This window comes from Lynx rufus, unplaced genomic scaffold (genome assembly GCF_022079265.1).
Source record: "Lynx rufus isolate CCGP_SWC_20201006 ecotype Redwood Valley unplaced genomic scaffold, mLynRuf1.p SCAF_17, whole genome shotgun sequence".
NCBI lineage: Eukaryota > Metazoa > Chordata > Mammalia > Carnivora > Felidae > Lynx > Lynx rufus.
Window position 1 is genome coordinate 28,570,064 of NW_025814831.1, and position 22,650 is coordinate 28,592,713.

At 38.1% G+C, this 22,650-nt stretch overlaps 1 protein-coding gene across 3 annotated transcripts in view; it reads right to left on the reverse strand.

Moving 5' to 3' along the window:
- Positions 1-453: 453 nt before the first annotated feature.
- Positions 454-22,650, reverse strand: part of YLPM1 (YLP motif containing 1) — a 75,273-nt gene continuing 53,076 nt past the window's right edge. For 2 of the 3 annotated variants that reach the window (XM_047080356.1, XM_047080355.1), the window contains 4 exons: positions 19,973-20,024; positions 14,770-14,900; positions 1,185-1,367; positions 454-869 (listed from right to left, as the gene is read on the reverse strand). In XM_047080356.1, the coding sequence (XP_046936312.1) occupies positions 1,221-1,367; positions 14,770-14,900; positions 19,973-20,024 (330 nt within the window). In that variant the 3' untranslated portion in view covers positions 454-869; positions 1,185-1,220. Of the gene's footprint in view, positions 870-1,184; positions 1,368-14,769; positions 14,901-19,972; positions 20,025-22,650 lie in introns of those variants that run through there. The other variant, XM_047080357.1, reaches the window with a different exon arrangement.

Below are 22,650 nucleotides of genomic sequence, written 5' to 3' on the forward strand. Positions count from 1 at the left end.
AATCTTGATGCAAACATCAGTTAATTCAAGTTCAGCAATAAGGCAACAAGTTCCTGAGTTCTATGGAGTACATCAGTTTTGTCCACCAGGAGTCAAAGCCAGATGAGGGAAAAATAAAAACGTAACGGGGCATGAGGCAACAGCAAGAGGATCCAAGTAATAATAATAATAAAAAACAATAAAACATCATGCTACAGAACTGATGTGCTCCAGGGAACTGATGAATATTTGCAGTTGTCTCTACTAGTCTTCAAGATGCAAAGATAAAGAAAGCTATAAAACAAAGATTACGGAGACTTCCTTGTGTTTACAATATGTGCTATGTATTATATTGAGCTATATAATATTCTATAGGAAAGAGGTTTTGGGATGTTCGGCTAGCACGTAATTAGAACACACCATATTAAAAAAGCAAAAAAAAATAAAATTAAGAAAACGAGAGAAAGGGGCCCATGCTGTATAGCCCATGAATCTCATCGGCTTTATCGTGAAAGTTTATTGTTTTTAATCCTAGTACAATCAGCTACCAGTTACATACAGTAAAAAACAAAAACAGCCACAAAGCAATGATGATAGAGATAGTCTGTGACATTGTACAGTGGAGGAAATATTTTCTGTTGGAATCTTCCAGCAGACCCCCACCTGGCTTCAGCAGTTAAGCTATCACTCCCTCCCTCCCCAAAATCGTTAAAAAGAAAAATCAATGTCTTGCTTGGGTACAGCAAGATTCTAATACCTCTTGGGGACACTGGAGAACTTTAAAAAACTAAAGTGGTAGAAACAAAACAAAAACTGAAACGTGGAAGGCAAGGTGACACACAACGAAGCTCCATGAGGCCGTGGCTTCAGATCACCTCAAAGCGAACCACCTGGAAAGAAAAGAAAAGGCTGTCATGCCAGGAGATAGCAGGTAGAAAAGTTCAGTAGACTTTAGTATCTCAACACTCTACTCCTCAAATCTACAGAATCTAAGCTTTTCTCAAGTCTTACGTTAAGTGAGCTGAGTTGTAGAAAACTGCTCCATTTTCCAATACCTTGCACTGTAAATGTTGGCAACTAGCACATACTTAAAAACCAAAAAATAATACGAGAAGCATTTTTAGCAAAGCATGCTGTCTCCTTTATCTCAAACCCTTCAAAACAACCACACAGTAGAGGCTATTCATATGAGTGTGCAATCTTACCTTAGAGGAACAATGACTCCGTTCAAAAACTAAGTCTCATATATATTTGGTTCGATTGAGGGCTTTTTCAGCCAGGTGACCACTTTCATCTGTGATCTTCTCCCAATCAGTCTGTCCGACCACAAAACCTATGGCCCTTTTCCTATCTGCGTCCTTCTTTTCTTCCAGGTCTGCCCATCTCACCTAAAAAGAACACAGCATTAGGCTGGGCTTTAGGAAAAATAAATAAGCAAAGGGCCTCTTCCCTCGCTGGATAGTCTAAGGGGTAGGTAACTAATTTGAAACTAAGAATTAAAAAAACATTGGAGATTAACTGGGGAGAAGTGGAGAAAGCCACATGTCTTAAGCTACAGAAAGGAAACTCTCTAGTCAGTCACCAAGTCCTAACCCTTCCAGCCCCTGGAAAGTTCAGCTCTCAGCTCAGTCCTGGCCCCTCCATTATCCTCTGTGGCTCCTTTCTGGTTCACTGACCTCACTTCTTCCTCTGCTTAGTCTTCCTACCTTACATGCTCACTCCCTCCAATCCATCCTCCCAGAATGATCCCCAAATACACACAGTCATGACTCTCACCAGCTTTAAATCCGCCCCCTGCCTGAAGAATAAAATTCAAGCAATAGGTCCCTCTGGATCTGGCCCTTCTACTCTCCAGTGGCATTTCTGGGCAGTGCCTACAGCTTTTGTATAAGTAGTACACAATTATTTCTGGCTCTCAGAGCACAATGGGCCACTTCCCACCTCTGTAACCTTGCATATTCTAGCCTCCCTTCCTGAAACGTCTTTGCCCTAACCCTGTCCATCTGGCATGAGTCTAGTCATCAATCCTTGCTTTGTCTCTCTTGTTCTTTGCCAATCAAATAATTAACCATTGCTTCCTTAGAGCTACTTCTGGGTTTTGACACGTTTACTTTTGAACTTTCACACTATTTTGCAATGATCTACTTATAGACCTGCATTCCCTAATAGACTATGAATACCCTAGGTCAACTGAGTTTTATTTATCTCTATACAATAATTATTTCTTGAAATTTAATCTTAGAAAACAGGGAGAGAGTATTATCATTTTCATCCATGAGATAAAGAGATGAAGAGATGGACTCAACTGATATCATTTGGATATCAGTTATAATATTATAACTGTGGAAAAATTATAACTATAAATGCATAGCTCAGGGATATTTCTCATTGGCAGGTATTCTGACATTTAAAAATGTAAGGAGATACATTTTAAATTTTAATAATATATCAAATATAGATTCTTATATTAACAATTAAAAGAACAAGCAGATATATCACATTCTGCAAAAGTTGAAACACCTGAGAAACTATGAAACTGTGGACATAACACCAAAGTCTGCAGAGACTGTATTTTCAATATAGCTTGTGATTTATTCTCTGTGACAAGGAATGGGAACCAGAGCATGCATACTTCATGTTCTTCACACTGGACATGGAAATGCATCAGGGCTCTTAGAGGCACACTGACCTTCCGTATTACTATTTACCGGACTGGTAATGAATCCAAACAGCAACCACTCGGCCAAAGAGAGGATATGTAGTAATAGCAGTGGGGAAAAACTGATACCACCCAACTCTTTTTAAAGTAGATTTAGTGCGTGGAAAACCTAAATTTCCTTCATGGATTTTAGTAAAAAAGAAAAAAAAAGCCTACTTAATGTGGGCTTTTTATACAGACGTCTCTGGACTTCCTACTATGTATTTATGCTGATTATATTTATTTTGAGGGACTCATACACTCTCTCAGTTGCCCTTGGGATCAGGGGGATACGTTTAGCAAAAGATGACTATGGCTGAGGAGGATGAAGGATGGACAGATGGACAGACTGGCCAGTGAACAAAGAAATGTTGTAACCAGTCCATAGTACATCCTTGACACAGAGTTAAACACACTGGTCAGTGCCACCCTGAACAAACTAAGAGCTAATTTTTAAGCCTGCAGTATAAATTCTAAGTCTTTAAAACTCAGATAAAATAAAGAACACAGGATTAAAAGAAAAAGTATGTAATTATTTCTTAGATAAGCAATATGTTTTAGCACAAATGCCCACAATTTTAAGTTGAAATGAAAATGTTTTATTCGTATCGCTAATGTATACTGGTGCTGTATTATTTATTTACATGGTAGACTCTTCCACTGGAGGTCCACTCCTTAAGAGGTCTCATCCACAGACCTGACAGACATTCAACATTGTAGAATGAGTGAATGATTACCAAAACACTAAATATATAAGAAGCAGAATAGGGGCGCCTGGGTGGCGCAGTCGGTTAAGCGTCCGACTTCAGCCAGGTCACGATCTCGCGGTCCGTGAGTTCGAGCCCCACGTCAGGCTCTGGGCTGATGGCTCAGAGCCTGGAGCCTGTTTCCGATTCTGTGTCTCCCTCTCTCTCTGCCCCTTCCCCATTCATGCTCTGTCTCTCTCTGTCCCAAAAATAAATAAACGTTGAAAAAAAAAAAAGAAGCAGAATAATGACTTTCAATTAGAAATGGTTTCTTAAATGTCAGTGTCCGTCCTAATCTTCCTAGAGGTACTTTTACTGAGATTTATAATCTTTTTTGCCACTTATCTTAGCCATTAAAAAAATGTTATAATACAGAAAAATCTTGACTAACACTCAAAGGCTTGAGGTACATATATTTTATCCACTGTCACTAAAAGTATCTATAAAATGTAAATGTCCAGCAAATAAGGGATCTGTTCACCTTCTACAGATATCAAAGAAACACAAAGTCACCTTGACCTGCCATTTTATGCCCAAGTAAGCAAGCAAAATTTTTAAAAAATTGTATTTAAAAAACCTAGCCATTTTGGTAAAACTCTAGTATGATCAACTCTACATAACTACTTGTTACAGTGGACATTAATCCTAGGAACATATCTGGTATTTGTAAAAAGCTGAATTAAAGGAATCAAGAGACCCCCGCAAATGAATAAATTATGAATTCTGCATTTGTTGCTACCCAAAGGATCTCCTTGTAGTCTGATTTTCGTGAGTGGTTTGAGAGTTAAAAACTATTTGAAATGAGGATGTGAGGCAGGGGAGGAGAGACAATGATAAGCCGCTTAAAGAACTGGGATGTGGGGTTAAGAAGATGGCAGCAAAGTAGGAGGACTCTAGGCTCACCTCGGCTCATGAACACAACTAGATAACTAGCAAATCATCCTAAATACCTAGATATTGATCTGAAGACTGGCAGAACCAACTGCAACAATTAAAGGTAGAGAGGAGGCCACATCAAAGAAGGCAGAAAGTGCAGAGACAACAGTTTGGGAGAGAAATGGATGGTGGCCACTATGGTAGGCAGGGAGCAGTGGTGGGAGAGAAGGGTGCGAGACATACTAACACACTGGGGAGCATCCGGGGAAAACAAATTCCCACAGTAAGAGAGCAAGAGGGGCCAAATTTCATGATTTATGGCAACCAGCGTGGAGTTTTAAAGGTCGGCAGGCTTGGCTGGAAGAGAGCCCTTAGGGCACTGCCTTGTTCTTAAAGAGAAGGCAGGCAAACATACAGCATGGAAAGAGCGATCTGAAGAGCACTGGGGAGGTTACTTGCTCATCTCAGAGTATGTCCCAGAAAGACAGAGTTCACTGAGAGACCCCTCTGGGAACAAAGAAACTGGCCCGCGCCATTTCTCAACCCTGCCCCTCAGCACAAGCATAGGACTGCCCGTGGGAACCAGTGTAAAGTGCCAACACTTGCTACCTAACTTGCTTAAACCAAGCCCCACCTCCCTGTGCTCTGGTAGAACTGCCTCTCCCACTCACACTTGCCTCAGTCCCAGCATGGTAGGCTCCCTCCTCCAGAAGACCAGCCCAAACCCTTGCTCACAATGTATCTCCCCATGTAGGAACTTTCTGGAGCCTTGGTTCTGGCAGTGATGGTGACAGGTCTCATTTCACAGACAGATCAGAGCACATATAATTAAAATGCACCACATTATATAGTTAAAACACACCACATTTAGGCCAGGGACCAAACGTTGCCCACAACAGACAAAGAAAGCCTCTGCAGATGACTGGCCTGAAGGATAAAATGGCCAGGACAAAAAAGCAGAAGATACGCAAAACACACTGGACACACTCCCAGAAGCACCAGGCCCTAGGGAACAGAGGATACCACAAAGCAGAGCACTACAGGACTTCTTCTTCATAAGGCCATTACCCGTAAGAATAAGAGATATAGTTGACATTCCTAACACACAGAAGTAAGCACAGAGACTTAAAATGAGAAGACAGAAACTTACCGCAAATGAAAGAACAGGACAAGGCCTTGGCCAGAGAGCTAAGTAAAACAAATATTAGTAACATGCCTGATAGAACATTTAAAGTAATGATAATAAGGATACTTACTGGAGTTGAGAAAAGAGTGGAACACATGAGTGAGACTCTTAACACAAAGATAAGGAATAACAAAGATATGAAATAAATGAAATGAGAAACATGGTTAATAGAATAAACAGCAGGCTAGAAGAAGCAGAAGAATGAATTAGCAATCTAGAAGACAGAGTAATGGAAAGTAACCAAGCTGAACAAAAGAGAGAAAAAGAATTATGCAAAATTAGAACAGACTTAGGGAACTCAGTGACTTCATCAAATGTAATAACATTCATATTATAGGACTCCTACAAGAAGAGAGAGAAAAGGGAGCAGAAAACTTATCTGAAGAAATAATAGCTGAAGAATTTCCTAATCTGGGGAAGGAAACATATCCAGAACCAGGAAGCACATCAAAATCAACAAAAGCAGATCTACACCAAGACATATTGCAATTAAATTGGCAAAGTGTAGTGACAAAGTTTTAAAAGGAGCAAGACAAAAGAAGATAGTAACTTACAAGGGAAAACTTGTAAGGCTAGCAGGAAATTTTTCAGCAGAAACTTTCTAAGCCAGAAGGGAATGACATAATATATTCAAAGCGCTGAAGGGGAAAAATCTGCAGCTGAGAATACTTTATTCAGCAAAGGCTATCATTCCCAAGAGGAAAGGCAGTTTCCCAGACAAACAAAAAACTAAAGGAGTTCATGATCACTAAATGAGGCCTGTAAGAAATGTTAAAGGGAACTCTGAGTGGAAAGGAGAAACCAGAAGTGACAGTATAAAGGTAGGAAAGACAAAAGCAGTAACAATGAATTTCTATAAAATATCAGTCAAGGAACTCACAAACTAAAAGGATGTAAAATATAACAACATATACCAAAAACGTGGGGAGGAGAGGAGAAAAGAATGGGTTCAAACTTAAATAAGCATCAACTTAATATAGACTGCTATATTCAAAAGAGATGATATACAAACCTAACGGTAACCATATATCAAAACCATTAATAAATATGCAAAGAATAGAGACAAAGAAATCCAAATATATCACTAAAGAAAATCAGCAAATCAGAAAAGAGAGAAAGATAAGAAAGGATAAAAGAAAATCTCCAGACAAAACCACAAAACAAATAATAAAATGACAAATACATATTTATCAATAATTACTTTGGGGGTGCCTGGGTGGTTCAGTAGGTTAAGTGTCCAACTCAGGTCATGATCTCACAATCGTGAGATCGAGTCCCATGTTGGGGTCCATGCTGGGCATGAAGCCTGCTTAAGATTCTCTCTCCTTCTCTTTCTGCCCCTCCCTCACACATGCACACATTCTTCATCTCTCTCAAAAAAATTGTTTTGAATTTAAATGCATTAAATGTTCCAATCAAAAGACATATGGTGACCAAATGGATAAAAAAAAACGAGACCCATCTATATGCTGCCTACGAGAGACTCATTGTAGACACTTGCAGATTGAAAGTGAGGGGATGTAGAAACATCTATCATGCAAATGGATGTCCAAAGAAAGACCAAGTAGGGGCACCTGGATGGCTCAGTCAGTTAAGATCTGACTTCGGCTCAGGCCATGATCTTGCAATTCATGAGTTTGAGCCCCGCACTGGGCTCTGTGCTGACAGCTCAGAGCCTGAACCCTGCTTCAGATTCCATGTCTCCCTCTCTCTCTGTGCCCCCTCCCCCCACGTTCACATTCTGTCTCTCTCTCTCAAAAATAAGCATTAAAAAAAAAAAAAAGCACAAGTAGCAATACTTACATCAGACAAAATAGACCTAAAAAAGACTGTAACAAGAGACAAAAAACACTATATAATAATGAGAGGGACAATCCAATAAGAAGATATAACAATTGTAAATATTTATGCACACAACAAGGAAGAACCTAAATTCATAAAACAGTTAATAACAAATATAAAGGAACTAACTGATAATAATACAATAATAGTAAGGGACTTTAACAGCCTACTTATATCATTGGACAGATCATCCACAGAAAATCAACAAGAAAACAATGGCTTTGAATGACACACTGGAACAGGTGGATTTAACAGATATATTCAGAACATTCCATCCTAAAACAGCAGAATGCACATTATTTTCAAGTACATATGGAATATTCTCCAGAACAGATCACATATAAGTCCACCAAACAAGCCTCAGGAAATTCAATTAGATCAAAGTCATATAATGCATCTTTTCTAACCACAACACTATGAAACTAAAAGTCAACCACAACAAAAAAACTGGAAAGAGCACAAATATATGGAGGTTAAATAACACGCTACTAAATAGCGAATGGGTCAAACAGGACAAAAAAGAAGAAATAAAAAGGAAATGGAAATAAATGAAAATGAAAACACAATGGTCCAAAAACTCTGGGATGCAGCAAAAGTGGTTCTAAGAGGGAAGTATATAGCAATACAGGCCTACCTCAAGAAGCAAGAAAAATCTCAAATAAACAACCTAATCTTACACCCAAAGGAGCTAGAAAAAGAACAACAAACAAAACCTAAAATCAGGAGAAGAAAATAAATGATAAAGATTAGAGCAGAAATAAATGATATAGAAACTAACAGATCAATGAAAGCAGGAGCTGGTTCTCTGAAAAAAAGTCAATAAATTATATTGATAAACCTCTAGCCAGACTTATTAAAAAAAAAAGGGAGAGATGAGTCAAATAAGTAAAATCACAAATGAGAGAAAAGAAATAACAACCAACACCACAGAAATACAAACAATTTTAAGTGGATATTATGAAAAACTGTGTGCCAACAAATTGGACAACCTAGAAGTGGATAAATTCTTACAAACATATAAACTACCAAAACTGAAACAGGAAAAAACAGAAAATTTGAACAGATTGATAACCAGCAAAGAAATTGAATCAGTAATCAAAAAATGTCCAACGAACAAAAGTCCAGGACCAGATGGCTTCACAGGCAAATTCATTTAAAGAGTTAATACCTATTCTTCTCAAACTATTCCAAAGAACAGAAAAGAAAGGAAATTTTCTAAATTCATTCGGTGAGGCCAGCATCACCCCAATACCAAAACCAGATAAAGACACCATTAAAAAAAAGAACTACATGGGGCGCCTGGGTGGCGCAGTCGGTTAAGCGTCCGACTTCAGCCAGGTCACGATCTCGCGGTCCGTGAGTTCGAGCCCCGCGTCGGGCTCTGGGCTGATGGCTCAGAGCCTGGAGCCTGTTTCCGATTCTGTGTCTCCCTCTCTCTCTGCCCCTCCCCCGTTCATGCTCTGTCTCTCTCTGTCCCAAAAATAAATAAACGTTGAAAAAAAAAAAAAAAAAAAAAAAGAACTACAGTGAAGAAATGGGCAGAAAACATGAATAGACATTTCTCTAAAGAAGACATCCGGATGGCCAACAGGCACATGAAAAGATGCTCAACGTCGCTCCTCACCAGGGAAATACAAATCAAAACCACACTCAGATATCACCTCACACTAGTCAGAGTGGCCAAAATGAACAAATCAGGAGACTATAGATGCTGGAGAGGATGTGGAGAAACGGGAACCTTCTTGCACTGTTGGTGGGAATGCAAACTGGTACAGCCGCTCTGGAAAACAGTGTGGAGGTTCCTCAAAAAATTAAAAATAGACCTACCCTATGACCCAGCAATAGCACTGCTAGGAATTTACCCAAGGGATACAGGAGTACTATGCATAGGGGCACTTGTACCCCAATGTTTATAGCAGCACTCTTCAACAATAGCCAAATTATGGAAAGAGCCTAAATGTCCATCAACTGATGAATGGATAAAGAAATTGTGGTTTATATACACAATGGAGTACTACGTGCCAATGAGAAAGAATGAAATATGGCCCTTTGTAGCAACATGGATCGAACTGGAGAGTGTGATGCTAAGTGAAATAAGCCATACAGAGAAAGAAAGATACCATATGTTTTCACTCTTATGTGGATCCTGAGAAACTTAACAGAAACCCATGGGGGAGGGGAAGGAAAAAAAAAAAAGAGGTTAGAGTGGGAGAGAGCCAAAGCATAAGAGACTCTTAAAAACTGAGAACAAACTGAGGGTTGATGGGGGGGTGGGAGGGAGGGGGGGGTGGGTGATGGGTATTGAGGAGGGCACCTTTTGGTATGAGCACTGGGTGTTGTATGGAAACCAATGTGACAATAAATTTCATATACTGAAAAAAAAAAAAAAAAAAAAAAAGAACTACAGGCCAATATCCCTGATGAACACAGATGCAAAAATCCTCAACAAAATACTAGCAAACCAAATCCAACAATACATTAAAAAATGCATTCACCAAGATCAAGTAGGATTTATTACTGGGTTGTCAGGGTGGTTCAATATTTACTAATCAATCAATGTCACATCAATAAGTGAAAGGATAAGAGCCATATGATCATTTCAACTGATACAGAAAAAGCATTTGACAAGGCACAACATCCATTTGTGATAAAAACACTCAACAAAGTAGCTTTAAAGGGAACACACCTCAACATAATAAAGGCTATACATGAAGAACCCACAGCTAACATCATCCTTAATGGGGAAAAACAGAGTTTTTCCTTTAAGGTCAGTAACACTCTCACCACTTTTATTCAACATAGTACTGGAAGTCCTAGCTACAGCAATCAAACAACAAAAAGAAATACAGGGCATCCAAATCAGTAAGGAAGCAGTAAAACTTTCACTATTTGCAGACAACATGCTACTACCCAAAGTCAGAAAGACTCCCCCACGGGCACCTGGGTGGCTTAGTCAGTTAAGTATCTGACTTCAGCTCAGGCCATAATCTCACAGTTTGTGGGTTCAAGCCTCGTGCTGGGCTCCATGCTGACAGTGAGGAGTCTGCTTGGGATTCTCTCTCTCTCCCTCTCTCTCTCTCTCTGCCCCTCCCTGACTCACGCATTCTCTCTCTCTCTCAAAATAAATAAAATAAACTTATAAAGGAAAAAGAAAAGAAAGACTCCACCAAAAAACTGCTAAACTAATAAATGAAGTTAGTTAAAGTCTCAGGATATAAAACCAACGTACAGAAATCTGTTGCATTTCTCTAGACTAATAATAAAGGTGCAGAGAGAGAAATTAAGAAAACAATCCCATTTACAACTGCACCAAAAATAATAAGATACCTAGGAATAAGCCTAACCAAAGGAGTGAAAGACTTGTACTCTGAAAACAATAAAACACTGATGAAAGAAACTGAAGACAACACAAAGAAATGGAAAGACGTTCCATTCTCATCAGTTGGAAGAAAAAATATTGTTAAAATGTCTGTATTATCCAAAGCAACTTACACATCTAAATGTAATCCCTATCAAAATACCAACAGCATTTTTCACAGAACTAGGACAAACAATTCTAAAATTTGTATGGAACCACAAAAGACTCCAAATAGCCAAAGCAATCTTGAAAAAGAAAACCAAAGCTGGAGGCATCACAATCCTGGACTTCAAGTTATATTACAAGGCTGCAGTAATCAAAACAGTATGGTAACAGCACAATAATAGGCACAGATCAATGGGACAGGATAGAAAACCCAGAAATGAACCCACAACTATATGGTCAATTAATCTTCGACAGGGCAGGAAAGAATATCCAGTGGTAAAAAGACGGACTCTTCAATAAAACGGTGTTGGGAAAACTGGACAGCAACATATAAAACAGAGAAACTGGACCACTTTCTTTACATCACACACAAAAATAAATTCAAAATGGATTGAAGACCTAAATGTGAGACCTGAAACCATAAAAATCTTAAAAGAGAACACATGCAGTAACTGCTTTGACACAGGCCATAGCAACCTCTTTCTAGATAGGTCTCCTTAGGCCAGGGTAACAAAAGCAAAAATAAACTATTGGGACTACATCAAAATAAAAAGCTTCTGCAAGCAAAGGAAACAATCAACCAAACTATAAGGCAATCTATGGAATTGGAGAAGATATTTGTGAACGACATATCCAGTAAAGGGTTAATATCCAAAATATATAAGAAACTTGACACCCAAAAAATGAATTCAATTAAAACATGGGCAGAAGATATGAACAGACATTTCTCAAAAGACATACAGATGGCCAACAGACATATGAAAAGATGCTCATCATCACTTACCATTGGGGAAATGCAAATCAAAACTACAATGAGATATCGCTTCACACCTGGCAAAATGGCTAAAATCAGTAACACAAGAAACAACAGGTGTTGGCAAGGATGCGGAGAAAAAGGAACAGCTGTACAGTTGGTGGGACTGTAAGCTGGTGCAGCCACTGTGGAAAATAGTATGGAGGTTCCTCAGAAACCTAAATTCTAAAAATAGAATTACCCTACAATCTAGCAATCATACTACTGGGTATTTACCCAAAGAATACAAGAACATTAATTCAAAGGGATACATGCACCCCTATGTTTATAGCAGCATTATTTACAATAGCCAAATTATGGAAGTAGCCCAAGTGTCCAGCGATTGATGACTGGATAAAGAAGATGTGGTATATATATATATACACACAAACATACACAATGGAATATTATAAAAAGGAATGAAATCTTGCATTTGCAAAGACATGGATAGAGCTAAAGAGTATAATGCTAAGCGAAATAAGTCAGAAAAAGACAAATACCATCTGATTTCACTCATGTGGTGAATTTAAGAAACAAAAGATGAAAGGGGAAAAAAAAAGAAAGACAATCAAGAAACAGACTCTTAAGTACAGAGAAGAAACTGATGGTTACCAGAGGGGAGGGGGTGGGGGGGTATATTACAGGTGACGGGGATTAAGGAGTGCAATTGTCATGATGAGCACCAGATGTTGTATGAAAGTGTTGAATCACTATATTATACACCTGAAACAAGTATTATACTGTTATGTTAACTGGAATTTAAATTAAAACTTAAAAAAGAACTAGGATGTGCACAGCTCACGTCACTTTGTCCACCCAGCTTATGAAGTAAACAACGTGGGATCACATACTCTGTAGAGTAATAGTTATTTGACGAAAAATAAACTAGAGAAAAATATTTCTCATTTGAGATTATGCATTGTCACTGTACTATACCAAATTATTATTCTCAAGGAAGAGCTATTTCTTTTTTTTTTTTGAGAGCCTGTGCATACGAGCAGGGGGAAGGGGAGAGAGAGAGAGAAAGAGAGGGAGGGAGGGAGGGAGGGAGAGAGAGACAGAGAGAGAGAGAGAGAGAGAGAGAGAGAGAGAATCTTAAGCAGGTTCCAAACCCAGCATGGAACTGACACAGGGTTCAGTCTCACGACTGTGAGATCATGACCTGAGCTGAAATCAAGAGATGGACCATGATTAACCGAATGAGACACCCAGGCGCCTGCAGCTGTTTCTGCTTCTGTTGCTCCAACCTTAAAACTGGAATAGGATGAATCCATGCAAGTAGTGCCTGGGTGGAGCTAGGCACATATAGAATGCCACTAATCTCCCTTTCCCTTCCTCACAAGCCACATACACAGAGGTGGGCCTAGGGACTGTATGAAGTATTTAAAAGAGCTTTTGAAAACTGAGGTGCTTCGTAATGTTATCCAATGTCATGATGTGTTACTGGCATTTTTATTTTCTTACAACAAATACTCTTTTAATATTAAAAGTACTGAAGAAATTCATAAAAAAGAAATGCTGTGTAAAGATAAATGATACAGAACCTCATCTTCTTTTTTGTTTAGTAGAGAGAGAGAGAAGAGAGAGAGAGAGAGTGTGTGGGGGTATGGGGCAGGGGGGGGGGGGAGAGAATCTTAAGCAGGCTCCACACTTGGCGTGGAGCCTGATGACATGGGGCTTGATCCCATGACCCTGGGATCATGACCTGAGCCAAAATGAAGAGTCAGATACTCAACCAACTGAGCCATTCAGGTGCCCTAATACACAACCTCATCTTAATTAAGGAAATGCAAACTGAGATACCATTTTTGTTTTACTCATCAGATGTCAAAAGTTTAAAAGTTTGATAACAGCACCTTTGGTGCAAGGGTGGAAAAACAGGCATTTACTTACAGTGGGTATATAAACAGGTGTAACCTTTTTAGAAAACAACCTCACAGTATTTGTCAAAATGATAAATCACACTCTATAAGACTGCAGCTTTAGTGCTAAAAATCTACCCTAGGGATATACTTTCAAAACAATATGCATATGCACTATGACTTTCACCATAGTGTTTATATTAACAATAAAATGAAAATAGCCTAAGTATCTACCAATAAAGGGCTGGATAAATACCTCAACAACCAAACAATGGAGACTGGGCAGCTATTTGAAAAGAATGGTAGTTTGTATACACTTATATACAAAAATCAAGACATAGTTAGAAAAGGCTTATCTGGATCACACATAATATGGTATTTTTTGCTTCGTTATTTTGTTTTAAAAGGATATACATAAACGTCTATGTGGAAAGCCTATGCAATATCCTGGTTTCATTTCTCTGCTCCTTTTCACAGCAAAACTTCAAGAAGTTGTCTACCTTGGCTGTTCTATATTTCATTTTCCATTCCTTCTTCAGTCAGCTCCAAACTGGCTTGTGCCCTTCAACTCTCTAAGAAAACCTGCCTGATTGTTGATCAATCATCAGCAATCTCCATGTTGCCAAATCCAATAGCCATTTCTCTGCTCCCAATTTACTTGTCTTCTCTGTATCATGTAACAATTGACTACTCTTTACTTCTTGAAACATTTACCTCTACCTGAACTTTGAAATTCTGGAGTCCTGAGTTCTATTATCATTTCTAACTTAAATGGTCTCTCACTGAACTTCTCATGTTTTACTCTGTAATTGGACTTCCCCAGTTTTCTCTGACTCAGTAAATGGCACCACACACATGGAGTGCTCATGGCCAGAACCCCGAAGATTCACCTTTGAGTCCATCCACTCCTGGACTCTCTAGATCTAATCCATTAAGATATTCCACAGATCGTCTTCCACACTTTACTCTGTACTTAGCTTTTCTGCCCCAGACAAAACAGCACAAGCGGCCCCTTCAAACTCCTTTAAGGTTGACAACGTGCTAGCCACGTGAGATTCTGTTTTTCATTTTTTAAAGTACCTATACATTTTTAATCTGGTAACTTGTAAGGTCTGACTCATTTTTTAAAAATTTGTAATATGATAGAATATAAACTAAGTCACTCTAAAAATAGCATTCATATTCTTATCTGCCTATAACTCTCCAAAACCAGATGCCTAATGGGGCCCGTCCCCTATTGGAAATTATTGACAAAGTCTCTTACCCTCTTCTTCCCAGGCTCAGAAGCACGAGTGTCATAATCATCAGGGAGCTGAAGATAATCCTCCATTCTGCTGGCAATTGCCTCCCAGTCACGTTTCCTTTTAGTACCAGTTCTCAAGCCATCCAACTTGTCTGAGGGACAAACACAGAGCCGCAGCATTAAGGGAGAGTGTGAATTTGCACACAACACACAACTAAAGGAAAAGAAGTCTGGAGCACTGTCAGAGGGCACATCCACATTTTTGAGGGCAGCATCACTTGCAGATCCAACTATCTTCTTGGCGGAGATAACACCAAGTTCTGTGCAATTTCCATCGTTTATTTGATGTTCATACTGGCAGGCATTACGTTACGATGTTGGTTTAAGTAACAAATACAGGCAGAGTAAGGAAAGTCACTGGTCTCCTGGCCTCCCTGCCCCTGCCCCCCCCCCCCCAAGTCACACTTCAGCTCTCATGTCCTGAAGGAAAATGCAAAGACGGGTTTTTCTAAAAACTCTTTCTTCTCCTTTTTTTTATTTCCCCTTTGACACAATATTAACACCACCCATTTGATCAGTAATCACATGTGATACTGTGTCATACGAAAAGCAGGTAGTACCAACAACTTAATGAGCCAAGCTAACGTTTAAAGGTTTTAGATGAACGGTTCCTTGGGAACGGTTGTACGAGGATTTGCCGTTAAGTTAATGTTTCTGAGTAAGATGATTGTACAGATCGCCCTTTTCTTTGTTTATATTATGAAATGCTGTTGACCATTCTGAGGCTAAGAACTAGTCAGCCAAAGTGACCACATCTAAATTTTCTTTCTGAATCCTCAATCTGAGAGGGCTGGGTTTCCTAAGGGGCCCAAACTGTAACCACTTAAATGAATGGAGATTGCAGATTCAGAAATTAGGAGATAGGAGTTTAGGTGTCTGCAAGAAGAACACGCGATGAAAATGTGTAGTGTTTTCCATTGGTTATTAATACTGATTTTGAATTCTGTATGTAGAATATCATGAGCTATATATATTTTTAACTACATTGAAGCACTGAACTTTGGAATCATCTGCGGTTACACACACACACTATTATTAAGTCAATAAAAGAAAACCTACAAAATGTCAGAAATACACAATAACCACACCTCATTAAACTCCAAAAAGGGTGCAGAGTGTATTAATAGAAGTCTTTTAGGCACCAAGTTGGAGAGAACTTGATATGAAAAGAAAAGCACAATGGAAGCCGTGGCAGGAGGGAGGGGGAGTTTATGCTTCAAATGTAAAAGATTCACACACAACTAACTGTACCATACCATACAGGCTTCAAAAACCAGTAAGATTTCACATATTTGGCAAAGCTTTTATTTCCTAAAACCCTCCCCGATAAAAGCAGTATTACTGAAAAATCGTCAAGGCAAACTACAACACTGTACAAAACTCAATAAATTTTTATCATATTGCTTTAGAAAATTTTTTAACATGGATGAGTTCAACAGAAACAGTTTCCTAATCTCCTCTGCAAATCACATGCTGTACCAAATGGCTCTATTTTCATGTATGACAGGCCATGATATACAAATGCTTAAAGAAGTGACCCCTTGATTGCACAGGGATGTAGATTATGGTATTATAAACCCAATGAAGTCTCACAAACAATAGAACTGTTCTAGTTCAACAGTCTACAGTATTACCAGAAGAGTAGGTCAACAGACTTATTAAATACACCTCAGAGGATTTCCAAACTTAAGATCAACTTTGACGTTAACATACTTCAAAGGAATAATTTCGTATCTGAACCCCTGGAATGGAGCATGGCCAGGCAGCATTGCAGAAGGGCAGTTTGAAAACTGTAAGAACTGTGCCTCATACACTGGGTATGTGACAGGAGTTACAGACCAGGAGTCCCATATGTGTAACATGGAAGATCAGAAGAACATAAGAACATGAACTACTAGTCTGAACACCCTTGTTCGTAATGTTTAATTTGAAATTTCATTGTGCACACATGTTTAAAGCTTCCTTCTTGGGGCTGAAGAAAGGTTCATACCTCTTCCACATGGCATCCTGGAAACCCAAACACATAGACGTATGGCATAAGGTGAGGGAAGAGGAATCTGGGGTGTTAATTACAGCAGACGGCTGGTATCCCATACACTCATACTAAGGATTTTCAGAGGTTTCAATTTCAAAAATGAAGTTTTACGATGAAGATGAAGGTTTAAATACCCAACTTGGCAGGTCACAGAATTTTCCCACATCTTCAGAACAGTATATATTATTATAGCACAACAGAAAAATTTTGTAGACATACACGTATGCATTTTCTAAACATAAATGGTGTTTCTGAAAATCTGTTCATGGTAAACACACAAGGGTTATGTGCCTATATGAATAATAATTTCATTCCAACTGTGAAGAGATGATATTGCCTGACATGTAGAAGGCCAATACACAATAACTCATAAGCAGAGACAAATGACAGATGAGAAAAGTAAAAGTACTCGGTATGGAGAAACCTAAATTAGGGTAACAGTCTCAAACCTTCTTTCAGTTTCTCACAATTTGAGAAACCAAAATCACATCATTGGAATTTAAGTAGCTTCAGTGCTGAACCCCAGCATCCGACGTGGCATGTAACACCCACCCTTGCATTAGGGTGCCTGTGTCCCAGCTGAGAAGGAGCCAGTCAGGTGCAAGTGAAGTGGGCCACAGGCGGTCTTTAACAACTCCATGACACCGATGCTGGATGTATTTCAGGCCAGTTCTGAATCTTTCTAGAATTACACCACTTCCAATTTAACACTCAAACATTGGCTGAACTGCATACTGTACTTAATTAACACAGATCAAGAATCTGCAATGAGATTTAACCAGTTGCATGAAAGGTAAACGAGCACTTTCTCACTGGCAGACTCATTTGTAAATCAAAACGCCTCAGTTACACAGATTTATCACTTCTGGCTCAGTGTGTTACACTGATGAAGCTTAGTGTGTTTCCATCCAGCATAGTCATGTTACCAAAAGGAATTTACGAATGTTGGTAAAGTACCTAGAAAAATAAATTGTACCCTGTAATCAAATCTATTAAATTTGTTAAGATAAGGAAGGGCACTGTAAATAGGCTGATTCTCGGGTGAAGAGCCTCATGTTTTAGAGAAGAATCTTCTTCTCATTTGGCTCCATGGACCAATCTCAAAGAAGCAAAAGCACTTTCAAGAATGCTCACACTCAATTTGCCTTCCTCCACAGGTAGATTAGCTCTCAAAATAACACCGTGGTGCAAGATGCCAGTCATTACATAAAACATCACTGTCACTCTTACTAAAATAGCAGCAGCAAACATGTTAGGATTTATTTTCTAGATTCATTACTACACCTTCAGTGCCTTTAACTGAATAAGTAAATAAAAATGATTTAACAAATCCATTTCTGGAATTAACTGCCTAACACTCTCTCTTTAAGTTGGAGTGAATTTGTATAAAATATATTTTCTGAGAAGCAAATGGTAGGCCAGAATTTTTTCCAGAAATCAGTACCAAGTTTAATATCATATATTCTTGAATAGTCATCAGAGCTAAATTCCATTTTCCTTTCTCTTTAGAAATTAGAAAGAAAAATAGAAAATGGACTAGCTCAAGTTTAAAAAAGTATTATCCTAGATCATGTATTTGTAATGCCTGCGAACATTACACGCTTGGCTAAAATATTTATCACTTTTACAATCCTGTTGTCTCTTTATTATGATCTCTTTTTGCCCCAAAAGACAATTGCTATTTAGAGAACCAGAAGAAGGAAATGATCTTACAGTCTTACAAGTTATTCTCAAAGTACAGAACTTCAAACAGACTTAATCTAATATCACAATAAGCAGACCTAAGCATTATTATTTAAAAAGTAATTTGTGCCTGTTATTTTCCTACATATGTAATTGCACTTAAACATTTATAAATGCTTTGAAAGTTTAGAGGAAGAGATCATTGACTAGGATTTCCCAAGGAGGGAAAACTAGCATAAGAATATGTCAGTAATCACATATAACTTTCACATATGATACAGTAGAAAAAAATTCTAGACTGTGTAACAAAGTACCTCTCCCAATAATGTAGCAACAATGAAGTTTATGGAACTGCTTTTTACACAGGGCCTAGTGAACCTCAATTGCCCACGTGATCACGTGAGCAAAATAAAAGGCAAAACTTATGCGGTTGTGTGTAAAATGCACTCCTCTTACATCAGAAACACAATGTGTCCCCAACAGTGAAGCAGCTAAATGACGCAGATTTCTTCTAGGAACTTAAGATATTTAGAAGGCTACTTCAGTTTTGGAGTAACAGCATGATACCAGGAAGAGAAACGCAGAGACTGACAGTCATACTACATACATTAGTAAGGTCAATCTTCTAGAAAGTCCTCATCTCATTTTCTTAGATTATTTATTAATACATCTGAAATCGATGTGTTAAAGGATTCTCTTTAAGTGAGGTGAAAAAAGTAAACAAAAAAAAAAGTTTTGCAGTTATGACCATGAATGAAATATTGGGAGGAAAATCCACTGGATATGTAGGATGTTCTGCTTGACGGGATACCTCACGTTAAGCAACTCCAAGTTTTGATTTAGGCAATCATTTTAACCAGTTTACCTTGTAATCTGGCGCTAAAAACAACTTGAAGGAAACTTGACTCTTACAAAGCAGGCTCCTCAAAAACCTAAATTATAGATCTACCTCCCCGCACCCAGAAACTCTAATCTATTACACAAGGAAAATAACTGCCTTTAAATTAATGTTTAAACTTCAATATTTATTATTCCTACTACTATTATTACCCAAAGTATTCACAATCAGGTTCAACTTTGGCCTGCAGTTAAATATTCTTTTAAAAAAGCAGAAATCTCATCGCACCAACATTTCTGATTAATATAACAGAACGGATTTTACAAGTGACAGCATTTTGTTGCTAAATACATCATACTTCCGCTTACTCTAATACCCTGAAGTGGTACTGAAGGCAGTTCCTCTAAAATACTCTTCTTTCACTCTGTCCCAAGATGTAACTAGTTAAACAAGATGTAGCTAGCACAACAGACTGAGGACGTAAGGTAGGCCAAGAATCTTGGCTTAAAGCAGAAATTTGGGAGAAATTTGTTCTTCTTACAGCAGAAAGATCTATGACCATTACCATCAGGTATCACATATAAAAACAGGAAAAAGGAAATACCCACCTAGCTTGGCCTCAGATGTGTCCATCTCCCATTTGCTTTTCGGAATGTAACCCTAAATCGCACACAGAGAGAAGCTCGAAGGGTTAGAAAGAGACACATACATGCATATCACTGTTGAACTGGAAAAGCATTAAAACTGGGAACGGATTCAGTTTCCACTCACTAGTTACATATATATATATCTATATATATATATCCTTAGGGAAAACATAGTCTCATTATCTCTGAAGAAACTGAATTACCAATTCACCAAACTTCCCTGCCCAGATTTCAGAGTAGTCACTTCAGAATAGTATCATGAAGGCGCTTTGAGGCAGCTACAGTTCAGGACACCCGGCTGTAGTCTGAACAACAGGTAAACAGTAAATATGGAGAGGACGTACGGTCGTTTCTGTGCTAGTATTAATATCATTCAGAGTAGCAGAAGACTTCTAATAACTAGCTAGCTTATTTTCTAAATACAACTGCAATTCTCAAGTGATAGTAGCCATGAGGTACAAAGAGTGTTCTTCAAGACAGCTACTTTATATTTCAGTGTAACTTTACTCAAAAGAAAGAAGAAAACAATGGTATCACTGAACACAACTATGAAGTTCCAACTTCATTTAAAAATGACTCAACCCATTTACCAGTTAGATCTTACAAAGGCTGGTTTCACTCAATCAATGTGAGAGCATTTCTTCTGCGTCAGTTGGAACCCAGATTATTATTTTCAATGTCTTTTAAAATGATATTTTCCTATTATACGAAAAACCAGAAATCTCCATAGGCAATTTATATTTTATTTAATAAAATAACTGGGTAGTTTATTTCAAACAAAGTCCCATAAGATTTTCAAGTTTTCCAATGTACCTATTTAATTATGTAAGTAATCCTTTTCGTTTATTCACCTAGCAAGTGTATGGTGAAGATTCCTCTTTTCCTTCATTTGGACCCTGTTCTCAATTAAACCCTAACATACAGAGCTTTAATATTAGGACTTACTGTACAGAACAGACTCATCAAAGGTGTCAGCATCTTCTTGTAAGAACTAATATATCTACTACTGGGAATATTCAAGGTCATGGAACAGACTGCCACAAAGGTAAGGTGGAAAGTGTGTTGAACGTTTCATGACAGTAACTGTTGTGTTAGAGTACTGGAGCATCAGAATTCTTCCAGGAAATCTATAGGTTTTGTACATTTCTAGTGTTTAAGTCAAACTAAGAATTCACTTTCAACTTATTAGGTAGTACTTCAGGTTGTAAGTCATATCATCTTTCCCAAATACATTTCTAGAACAAACCAAGACAAAGCTATGCTGAAGTGATGGTGCTAAAAGTACTGATGAAATCTGTACAAGTGATATCTCAAAAATCATCTGAAAACCTTAAGCATCACTAGAATAATATATCTATAAATTCTGAGTCATATCTACTAAATTCACTAAAGCACTAAAGAAGGAAAAATATCATACCAATGACCCCCAAAAAAGATTCTCTTAACCAAGAAAAGTTTGGATTTCACCCAGTTGCATTGATCAGCACAGAGTAGAAAATGCCAAGTTTATTGAGAATTCAATGAAAATGGTCTGAATGACATGAGACTTGCTCTTAACCCTTTGGTTAAAATTCTCCAAGAATCTTTTACTGTTGGAATAGAACCCAATAGTAGAAGATCTGGATTCTGCATTTTTGAATGGGTTAAGAGAAGTTTTATAACATAAAGATAAGCAAAATGAGTATATTAATTTCCTTCTGCTGGAACCACCCTGTTCTTCCTTACAACTGTATCATCTTCTCACTGCTTGAAATGTTAGGCCATTTGGAAATAAAAGAGATAGTCCAGCAGGGTAGAGTTTTAAGGCTTCTTTGCCATGTTTCTGGTGTAAAAATAGAGTATTTACAGCGTGTTTCACTTTTCAAAATAATTAGTACATTCAATGAAAAGTTCCAAGCTTTGATCTACACCTACACAAATCAGATGTTATGAACCATGTCCTGAACTGAAATCTCCACAAAAGGAAGACGGAGCTTCAGAAAGCTAACATTATAGAATTCTCACATGATCACTTCCTAGTACACACGCTGCAAGGAGCTAACGAGGTCATTAGCCATATTCCAGAACAGCGTGGACCTTTAAATGAACTTCCTGCCTACATTTTAGATCATATATGTCAAAAAACAACCTAATTAAGAAAAATATTTTGTTTAAAGACAAAAAAACATACTGAGACTCAAATGCCATTATCTTTAAAGCTTATTTTTTAATCCGCATATGAAATCTAGGAATGTAGAGGTTGACACCATCTCTATGTACACACAGTTTCTTTTCAGAGTCCTCTGTATCACACATGGGTTTGATGGGACCACTTCTTAGAGAGTCTGTATTCTCTAGGGGTAGGAATCAGGGTTCTCGCTTTGTACATTTTCAGAAGAATATGAGAAGCAGCTTTAGCAAGGGCTGAAGTATTAAATAAAACAAATAATGTTTTGAATTAAAAAAGACACACTCTTTCAAGGCATTGCTAATCTCTGTGTCTCATTAGCAAACACTGAAAAGTAACATAACTCTACAGGTCGCGTATTTTTCAATGACAGGGTAAGGCAAACATCTCTACAGAAGTGTGATCAAAAGCATTTACAGTAGGTACACGGGAACTTTGAACTCACACTACAAAGCCTCTAATCAGCCTAAGC